At 38.5% G+C, this 10,691-nt stretch overlaps 1 protein-coding gene across 1 annotated transcript; it reads right to left on the bottom strand.

Annotated features, from left to right (window-relative positions):
* Positions 1–2,094: 2,094 nt before the first annotated feature.
* trnt1 (tRNA nucleotidyl transferase, CCA-adding, 1) lies at positions 2,095–10,382 on the bottom strand. Its single transcript, XM_059944358.1, has 7 exons — positions 10,234–10,382; positions 9,839–10,032; positions 8,973–9,111; positions 8,724–8,850; positions 5,203–5,396; positions 4,837–5,090; positions 2,095–4,282 (listed from the first exon to the last, which is right to left on the bottom strand). The coding sequence occupies exons 1-7, from the start codon at positions 10,355–10,357 to the stop codon at positions 4,034–4,036; spliced, it is 1,281 nt and encodes a 426-aa protein (XP_059800341.1). The 5' UTR covers positions 10,358–10,382; the 3' UTR covers positions 2,095–4,033.
* Between the last annotated feature and the right edge of the window lie 309 nt (positions 10,383–10,691).

Below are 10,691 nucleotides of genomic sequence, written 5' to 3'. Positions count from 1 at the left end.
TGATAGGTTTTTGATTGGACATAGCATCAAAGGTGATGGGGAGAAGGCTGGGGAGTGGTGCTGAGGAAGGGGAAAAAGGATCAGCTATGATTGAGTGGGCAGAGCAGACTTGATAAGCCAAATGGATTAATTTTGCTCCTATGTCTTATGGTCTCATTTCAGACTCCGGTATCTTCTCTTGAATTAGTTTAATCTTTTGAAGTTACAATACATGGGTTTTGTTTTCATTTTACTTAATCTTAATGAAGTTACTGATCTGTGACACTGACCTCAGTATCAAATTACCTGGAAATTACTGAGATGTGATTAGGGCAAAGAGTTGTCTTTTAGACTCTGGTCATATCAATTTAAGCAGAAATTTCAAAGAAGCAGCAATAAGAAAGGAACATTTTTCAGCCTTCATAAATGATCATTTTATCAATAGTTAGGTAAGGAAATGTGTGAAGTTCTGAAGGAAGGAGATTTGGCAACAGCAAAACTGATCTGTGTGTTAATATAACATCCTAGATTAAATGAGTCTTTTGGTTAATGGAGATGCTACTCAATTGCAGGAGATTTGATTTTCTTTGAAGAAGTCTCCATTTTTGAAGAGGTTTTCATTCCTCCACCATTGATGTTCCCTTCACCTGCATCTCCTCAATTTCCAATCTGCCAATACTGAAAATCCGAGTAGCACACACAAAGTGCTGGACACACTCAGCAGGCCAGGCTGCATCTATGGAAAAAAGTAGTCAACATTTTGGCTGAAACCCTTTGGTAGAACTGATAAAGTTGAGGATAAAGGTCCTCGTGACCTCACATACCACCCCATAAGCCTCTGCATTCACCATCTTCAACGGGATCCCATCACCAAGCACATCTTTACTTGCCTCCACCCACACCTCACTCTCCACAAGACATCTGATCCTTAGATGAATGAAAGGCTTTCATCCCATCAGTCCAGATTTCAGACCAGCTCATAGCCACAGAGTGCGAAACTCAAGAAAATAGCAAGTTCTTGCCTCCATATTTAAGAAAGGATGTGTTGGCATTGGAGAATGTTCTGAGGTGGTTTATAATTATTCCAGGAATGATAGTAAAAGTGTTGATGACTCTGGTCCGTACTCATTGAAATTTAGAAGAGCGGGGGTTAAGAGGGTGGGAAAATGAATAGAAACCTACTATTGAAAAAACATAGAGTGGACAGAGAGGATGTTTCTAATAGTGGGAGTATCTAGGCTCAAAATAAAAGGGTATCCCTTTGGAAGAGATGAGGAATTTCTTTAACCAGAGGATCAGGGTCAGAATCAGGTTTGTTATGGTGAAAATCTGATGTGAAATTTGTTAACTTAGCAGCAGCAGTTCAATGCAATACATGATATAGAAAGTAATAATAATAAATATAAGTAAATCAATTACAGTATAGGTATACTGAATAGATTTTTAAAATGTGCAAAAACAGGAATTGTATGTATTTTTTTAAAGTGAGATAGCATCCAAGGGTTCAATGTCCATTTAGGCTTGTACCCAAGATGGCGCTAACTAATTTACAACCACCTTTAGCTTCTTACGGTCCTGTGCAGTAGCCACTCCATACCAGTGTGATGCAGCCTGTCAGAATGCTCTCCATGATACAATTATAGAAGACTTTGAGTGGATTTGTTGACATGCCAAATCTCGTGAAACTCCTAATAAAAGTACAGCACTGTCTTGACTTCTTTATAACTACATCGATATGTTGGGACCAGGTTAGCTCCTCCAAGATATTGACACCCAGGAACTTGAACTGCTCACTCTCTCCACTTCTGATCCTTCTATGAGGATTGGTATGTGTTCCTTCATCTTATCCGCCCTGAAGTCCACAACCAGCTCTTTCATCTCACTGACGTTGAGTGGCAGGTTGTTGCTTCACTAGTTGGCATATCTCATTCCTGTACACCCAGAAGGAGGTGAATCTATGGAACTTATCTCAACAGAAAGCTGTAGAGGCCAAGTCATTAGGTGTATTTAATATGAAGGTTGATAGGTTCCTGATTAGAAAGGGAAGTTTATGGGAGAAGGCAGGAGAAAGGAAATGGGAATGAAAATAAATCAGCCATAATCAAATGGTTTAATTCTGCCCTATGTCTTACCGTCTTTATTTGAAACATTTCTTAATGAATGAGCAACACCCCAACTTAAGATGCACCAAGGTAACACAAACTAATGATATTAGTTCAGAAGACCCTCGTTCCCCAGTCATTTTGCGTCTGCTAATATTCAACCTCTTTAAAATAAGCAAGCATAGCAGTCTTGTGGATTAGCAAAGGATGAGCCATTTGTCCAAAGAATGCATCTTGGCATGCTACAAGGAACAGTGGTTAAGTAATCAATGCATCTTCCCTTAAGGTAACATAAAAACATTAGGTCCATTTCCTTTAATGCCCGACACATACAAATATGTCTAAATGCCTCTGAAATGAAATTAATGACAGTATTCAAGTTATCAACCCCTTAAAAAATTCTTTAGACACCCTTTAAACTCCTTCACAGATTAGACTAGTTCCCTCTTGAAACTGATACCCCAACCCTGGGGAGAAAAGATGTCTACCCTATAACTATTTAACCCTATTTGACTCACATAACTAAACTTTTGGCACATCACACCTCAGTCCCCATTGCTTTATGAAAAACAAGTTCAGCCTTTCCAAACTCTCCCCATAATGTCTTTCTCTGCACCCTCTTCAGTGACCAGAGCTACACTGCACACAGTACTCCCAAGTATTATTTACCAGCATTTGTAAAGTTGCAATATAACCTCCCAACTTTTATGTTCTAAGCCCAGATCAATTAAGGCAAATAAGCTACTTGTTTGAAAAGGATCTAATGCTTCCTCAGCAAATGACAAACTTTTCTCAGACTTCCAGCCAGGTACAGATATCGATTTTTACCTACATTTCAATGAAAAACTCCACAATCTTCTTTAGGGATGATGCTTAGGCACTTCTACTTTGGTGGTATACAGATCCCTGTTGTCAAGTTTCTGCTGTTCCACTTTGTTTACAATCAAATTCCAGTTCTTACTTAGAGCAAGACTTTATCTTTCTTAAAATTTAGCTTATTTCCATCACTTCCTTTACCAGATGGTCCCAAAAGCCACTGACACAGCACAGTAATTTTGTGCAGGTCAATCCTATGGCCATTGTGTATGCAATGTTTTACTACCTCCAGTTTCTCCGGGTAACCCAAACAGAGTTGTATCTGTTTGGACAAACCTGGGTTGTTTTACCTGGAGTGTTAGGGCCTGCGGTTTTTGTTTGAACAGCATGGTAGATGCCTTGAATGGGCTGCTGGGATAGTGTTAGAAGCAGACACATCTTTTCAAATTGCAAATGTTTGACAGAATAGCCTCTAATTTTTTCCCCCACAATGCTTAAATCAACTTAAACAAATTTTAGGACTCTGAAAAAAAACTTTTAAAATTTTCTTTTCACAACCTTAGCTTATCTGTTCACAGCAATATTGATCTTGAGGCAGACCAGAAGCTTCAAGTCACAACCTCACTCTTGCATGGATAAATGATTTTGTTTGTGACTAGAGGTAAAGATCATGGGAAACAAGATAATTTTTTTCATGTAGGGAGTTTTTTTTTAATTTTTTAAATATCTTGCATACTAGATTCTATTCAAATTAGAACATTAGTGAGTGAACACAAACTCAATTTATATAAGCAGGTTAAGATCTAGTTCTTGATGGTATATCATCTAACACAACAGCAATACTTCTAATAATAAAAGCTGTTTCAATTTCAAACATGAACAGAATTAACCAGTCATCTGTACATATGATCCAACTGAGTAGAATCCAATTATTTAACAGAGCCAGTGAACATGCAATCAAAATAGTGATCCTAGTGACACAAGAAAACAAAACAGTTGAACTTACAATAAATGAAGCATATATATTGTACACATAATTTAGAAACCAAGAGTGATGGCTAGAGGTCTAACACACACACACTGAGTAAACAATGAATGATTTCAATGCCTGAATCACTGAGGCCAGTCAGAAGTATTCAAGGACTTTTTACAAAACTCAATAGTTCTTCCTTATCCATCAGGTAACCACTTTGTTTCCACTTATCCCTAAGTTCTTGCAACATTGTCCCAATTTCCTTTCCAGAAACTATTCCTATTCTTCGTAGATCATGGCCACTGACAGGAAAGCGTGGTATGGACCATTGCTCCATTTCCTTCAGTAACTTCTCCTCTCCTTGGTACTTCAGCAACTCACACACTTTGTTTTGCATATCTGGTTCTCTGGACTGAAAATTGAGCAGAAAACAGATCAAATTAACTGTAACCTGTTGAATAAGTGCACACACAACACCAAGAGATAGCAACTCTTTGCAGCCTGCTGTGTTAACAAGCAATTAAGGAGCTGATTATGGAAAACATAGGCAGAGATTCAAGAGAAATTTTATGTTGACAAATGTTAGATATTTATCAAGTTTTCACCATTAGTCAAAAAAGCTTATTTGCATTTAATTTGAAGCCTGATCTCAATACCCAACTAATGATGACTGATCAAGTTGATAAAGCTGTAAACCAAATTTCACACACCATGATTAAATTGAAGGAGTAATATCTAAAACTGAATATTGAAAAAGCTAAGTGCTTGTTATATTACTAAGTAATTTTCACTGGTATTTTCTAAAAGCAATGAAAGTCATACAATACTAGCACAAATTGTAAAAGCTGCTGATCTAAACAAATCTACCATTTATAAAAACTAAAACTAATCACTCCCACCAAATATTTTACATAAATCCAAATTGCCTCTATTTTCCCCAATTTCCTGAAATAATTCACTACTTACATCAATAATGAAATCTCTATAAGGTTTTAATGGATCAGAACCATCAGATTTTATCAAATCTCTTCGATGCTTAACTAGGAATAAGCCAAGTTGCTTTTCTTCTTTTGAAATCTTTAGCCTTAAGTCAAGTCTTAGAACATCATCTTGTGTTCGAAACAATGCTGAGAGAACTGTCATGGGTTTTGGACAATGATGCTGCACATTTTTGCATACCCTGTTCAGTTCCCCCAGGTTGCCATTAATAACTGGTAATCCTGCAAAGACAAAAAGAAATTTAAGGTAAAAAAAATCATAAAAATTCTCCAAAACTATCAAGAAATTTTGTTATACTCATCAACAATAAAATACGAAGAATTATATGCCTACCAATATACTGAGCTACATCCAGTTCATACATTAGACTGACAAGGTGAGCAATATGATTTCCAACTAAAGTTTTCTTCAGCTCAAACCAGATTCTTTCGCCAGAAATTCCAGCCATGCCCTTTGCATGTTGTTTTATCGACTTTAGTGTCTTGGGATCATGGTCTCCCAATTCTTTAGCAATCTTGCCATAAAACCTACAAGATATAAAATCATTAGAAGAATTAACTAGATTTTACGCCAAAGATTTAAGCTTTATTTAAATATTATTAATCTAAATCCGACTAGTATCAATCTAGCCACTCTTGCATAGGTAGAAGTCCAGTAAGCCTTTTACTAACTGGTTTGACTGCAGAGAGAAGGGTAAGCTTAAAGTGGTTCTTAGGGTAGGGCTCTACATTGTAGGGATCCCTCAGTTTACCAGAACTTCACTGGTAGAAGAATCTAAAGATATGAAACATTGTTTGAGAAGATACTGGTGATTACTTGCGTCAGAATTTTCATTTATTAAAAAAACCAATATTGATTTTTGATAGTATTGCTCAGCTAGTATTTACTAAAAGAATAGTAGTTACATCTTAGAAGCTCCGCTTAGTACTTTTGCTCCTTCGTTCTCTAATGTTATGACCATTGCAGGACTACTGAAACAGAACAATTACCATCGTAGCTCCTAACTTGCAATTATCTCCTGTCAAGGGAAGGATTTGCTGCAGACATGCTGGCACATTAACAAGCAAGAATGAGTACAAGACAAGTGGATCTATATTTTGTGTTTTGGATAGCTTTGGGGAAAATGGTAGCGCAATAAAAGCATGTTGGGGGGAGGGGGGCAGGAGTGGGAGTATAGCCATGCCTACGCCAAGGCTCAGATAATGAATTTCCTACAAACTGCCATTCAGCTTTCATTAATCAGTATAACTAAAGCAGCATTTTGTTCCAAAAGCAAACAAAAACTGATTTTATATACATATTGATTTGTTGGTGGTTGTCTCACTTACAATTAAGCCAGCATCAAAAATGCAGGAAAACAGCACAAGGTCAGCATGAGAGGTCAGATCTCCTGCACCAGTGGATGTGGATGTGGATCTGGGTGAAAGCACATACATGTACACGAATTTAGTCCATGATATGGGTGAAAATAAAATACAGGGATTAAGATGCAACCAGGTTCAAAACTTGGTGCCAGCAGGCCTGGAAATTTGCAAGCCCTAAAACACTACCAGAAGGACAATTGTTAACATGCAATTTAGATATTAATGGTTGCAACTTGACAGCATAGAGGGAACCCACAAATACAGAGTCCTTCTCCAACAGACATAACTTATATTCAGGCCCTTCTCTCTGTAATTATATTGGACAGCAGTAATCTGGAGAGTGACTAAATAATGCAATTACGCAGATATAAAAATCCCTCTGTAGTATCTTGACATTTTTATTCTAATTTAATCTGCCATTTACCAAATACATTCCTGGCTTCAGGAAAAACATGATAATTTTTTTTAAGAGATTTGGTGCCAAATTTTAAAAAAATAAATGAAAAAGCTCTGCAGAGACTAATAAAATAGTATGAACTATATGTTAAACATTTCTCAAACATGAAAACTTTACTAAATATTTTGAGCATATTTTACAATGTGAAGCAGTGGTTCTTCCCATGGCTACATACTGCAAGCTAATACTTAATTACAAGCTAAAAAAATGAAACCAAAAGCAGAGGAAGATAGTAAATAGCTATACTTGATACACATCAATTTACAATTACCCTGTCCAAGCTATAAAAGAAACTTCCAAAATTCAAAGTAATCTCTCATATAATTTCATCATCGAACTTCAGTCAAGATGGTGCCAGCAAGCTATTCCTCAGGTGACATCTTCCAGATAGTACACAAAACTGTTTATTTCACTTCTTGTTAGTCTTCTCTTTATCTTAAATGTGTTTCTGAAACTATTAAAGATTGTCTGAGTGATTGAGAACTCTGCTATCTCCATGAACAGTCCATGAGACAAGTATGGGCCTCGTGGTGAAGCTGAGACAGGGCACAAGCCCATGAGCAACTCCATTTTGCAGATGAAAACATCTATTATTTGCTGATTAAAGCATCAAGGAAGACTGAAACAGAGGCGAACGTGAAAGGCAAGCGAGGGTTCAGTGATGACTACCTGCCAAGGTGTCAAGCAGTAATAAATCAAGGCAAGTGGATTTTCTGTGTTGTCTAGAAGACATTCCGCCACTCATCCGAGAGGCTTCTTCAAGTTCTGATCGTGGTGGTTTGTTTTCTGGCTTATAAGCTCTTTAATTGTTTAAAGGTATAGCAATCACACGAGGGCCATCAAGAGTCAGAAGTAGTAAGATCATCACTGGTCTTATCTTTGCATGAATAGAGGTGTGAACTGTTGTGGAGATGCTGGGTTAGAAATACTTGGACTGTATTGTAAGTAGCTGATAGATGGTATCGTACCCCACCTCCTCTGTTCAGGGATGCGTTTTCCAGTTTGACAAAGATGGCTTCATTAACCCCACTTTCAAACCACCTTTCCAAAATGTGCACATTGTTATCAAAGGAATATCTATTGTCCTTCAGGTATAGATACAGCCAAGTCATCACTATACATCAGCTACTTACCATGTAGTCCTAACACCACATTCACACCCCCATTCATGCAAAGACGAATGACCCTCTCACAACCTCTGCAACTCATAATGACCCTCATGTGATTGCTATACCTTTAAGCAAACAAGTTTATAAACTGGAAAACTACCCACCACGGACCAGAACTGAAGAGGCCTCTCAGATGATGATGACGAAATGTCTTCTGGACAACACAGCGAGTCCAGTTGCCTGATAGTCAATGAACTGGATAACTGAGAAGCCTCATAGACAAGGCATCAGTGGGTGACTGCCTATCTCCTCTGTGTTCAAGTGACTTTCCTCTTCCTTGAGGCCGCAGGATGCTACCAAAGTTCTGTGATTTATGGATATGGTTGGACTCATTCAGTTTTGTATTTTAGGTTCTTTGTTTTTGCCTGTTCCTTATTGTTGTCGTCTGAGCAATTTAATTTGGTGGTGGGGGGCTGGGGTTTGTTCTCACAGTTTGCCCAATTTGTTTTTCTATGTGGGGGTGTTTGATGCTTTTGCAGCCACTGCATGATTTGTACTTTATTTGTATTGTGGGCAGGGGTGGTGATGTGTTTGATGTTTTCCTTTGATCAACTTCCATGGTTTTCTTTGTTTCGTGGCTAGCTGAAGACAAGCTGTATGCTGCGTACATACTTTGATAATAAATAAGCCTTAGAACATCTTCACTGGACTGGTTTTTAAACTATATAAGTGATAATGATTTTGTTTCTACATATACCTTCTATATCTCTGGTCCCTGATTACTGAACATGAATGAACAAAAGAATGCAACTCCTATAAGTCATTCAGCAAAGTTTTCTGTCAGAATCCAAAACTTGCTTCAACCCATACATGGTTTAAAACATTAGAAATGGCTTTAATTAGGTAAAGTAAAATTACACCAACCTAAAATATCGCATTATTCTCAAATAGTCTTCTTGTATCCTTTGTGCTGGATCACCAACAAATCGGACTTTCTTGTTTTTCAGATCCTCATAACCATTGAAATAATCATACAAAGTACCATCAAGGCCTGAGAAGAAAATGAAGAACTTAGTATTTCAATACACCACAATCACATCGTGGGGAAACATATTAGTATGTAAATAAAAATATAACAGAAGACAACAGAGATACAACCTAAAACTAGAATACCTAAAAACATGGAGTTGATTGTAAGGTCTCTTCGTTCCGCATCTGTCTGCCAATCTGTTGTAAACTCTACTTCAGCATGCCTTCCATCTGTTGCAACATCAACTCGCAATGTAGTAATCTCAAAGTTCTGATTATGCACCTGAACCAGGTATTTAAAATAGGTACATTAGACTATCATGAGCTCAGAATGACTTTATCAATCTTGTTTTGATCAAATTACAACAAACGTTACTAAACTGGCAAGAACTTCATAAACTAGAGCGAAATATTCAACATATCAGGCTCACCATAATCCATTTCAGTTTACAAATAAAGATTCTTCAAAGTATATTTGGCGATGGTTTTCATTATGGTGAAGAAGTAGAAAGATAACATAAAATGCTGAAGATCAAAAGTTTCAAATCAGATGAAACCAGAGTAGAATATATACAGTAAGTGAATTGATATATAACTCATCAAAAAAAGTATATATTGTGTATGTTGCTTCAACTCAGTGGATTACTTGAATTCTATTTTGAACATGTGTATAAGTTAATAAATTGCTTATTAAACTCCGGTGTGAGATTAGCAGTAGTATCTAATTTTTTAATCCCTTAATAGATAAGTCTACATATTCATCTGAAATGGTTTTACAGCCAGTTGTTAAATCAAGAGTAGCTGGACCATTAAAGTTATGAATTTACCTTAATAAAACAAAATAGTCTAAATGGCTTCACAGCCCATCCCTGTTCAAAACAAAAATATATATAAATAAAATAAAAGAGAAAGAATTTGAGAGCAATGTTTTGAGACATTATTAGCACAGTTAATTACACAACGTGCCTCGAGTTCCACCGAAACGGGACAGAATGGCAGTTTAGACCTACTCTTGCAGTAATGGTGCCATGCTTCTCCCCTTTGTTGTTGATCATCCGAATGCCAGCAGCTTGAAACAAATCTTTCATATGTTCAGGGGTGGCCGTGGTGGCGAAGTCCACGTCTTCGGGCTGCTTCCCGCTTAGCAAATCCCTGACGGCGCCGCCAGCTATTCTCAACTCGTGGTTGTTTTTACCGAACAATTCTGGAGGAAGTGGGGAAAGTGTACTGCGGGTTATTCCATGCGAAACAAAGGGGGTGGAAATGACTGCAAAAGCCGAGAAGGGGAGAGGGCTCGGACACATCGCGCTGGTCCTGCTGCATCAGGCCTACAGGCAGCGGCGGGGGATGAACGCAACGACGTAGTGGTTACCAACAAACCTCACTCCGCCCCTTTGCCCCTCACCTGCCACACACTTCAGGCCATCGGTAAACAGCGACTCAAACTCCACCGTCTTCAGCTGCATGGTGAACAGGCCTCGCCGTAGAGCCCAACTCACAACCCCGACACGCACAGCCCGTCTCCACATCGGGCGCCACTGCTGCCAGACTGCGCCTGCGCAGAGGGCTCGGCCCGGGGGCGCGTGACTTGCCCATGTGATCGGGGGCGCGCATCCCCCTGCGCGCGCGCGGCCATCAAGGTGACCCGCGCGCTTGCGAGTTGGTCGTGGTCGTGATCGTGATCTTGCCGGTTGCTGGGAGGCTGAGGAGATTAATTTCGGAGAACCAAAGGCTATGGTTTTCAGGATTTCAACGGCACCAATGTTTGCAGTTTGGCCCCATGTCTTGGCTAGTTGGTTTAGGATTTTAGCACTGATCATTGAATATAGGATGTTAAATTAACAAATCTCTTTTGCCTGTACT

The sequence above is a fragment of the Hypanus sabinus genome, chromosome 19, assembly GCF_030144855.1.
Source record: "Hypanus sabinus isolate sHypSab1 chromosome 19, sHypSab1.hap1, whole genome shotgun sequence".
Classification (NCBI taxonomy): Eukaryota; Metazoa; Chordata; class Chondrichthyes; order Myliobatiformes; family Dasyatidae; genus Hypanus; species Hypanus sabinus.
This window is presented reverse-complemented; position numbering and strand designations above follow the sequence as displayed.

Excerpts from the sequence above, each read along its gene's own strand:
- trnt1 (XM_059944358.1), bottom strand. The coding sequence starts at position 10,357 with ATGTGGAGACGGGCTGTGCGTGTCGGGGTTGTGAGTTGGGCTCTACGG. Across the intron at positions 9,112-9,838 it reads ATGGCACCATTACTGCAAGA|GTGCATAATCAGAACTTTGA; the intron begins GTAGGTCTAAAC and ends TACCTGGTTCAG. Across the intron at positions 4,283-4,836 it reads ATAGAGATTTCATTATTGAT|TCCAGAGAACCAGATATGCA; the intron begins GTAAGTAGTGAA and ends CTCAATTTTCAG.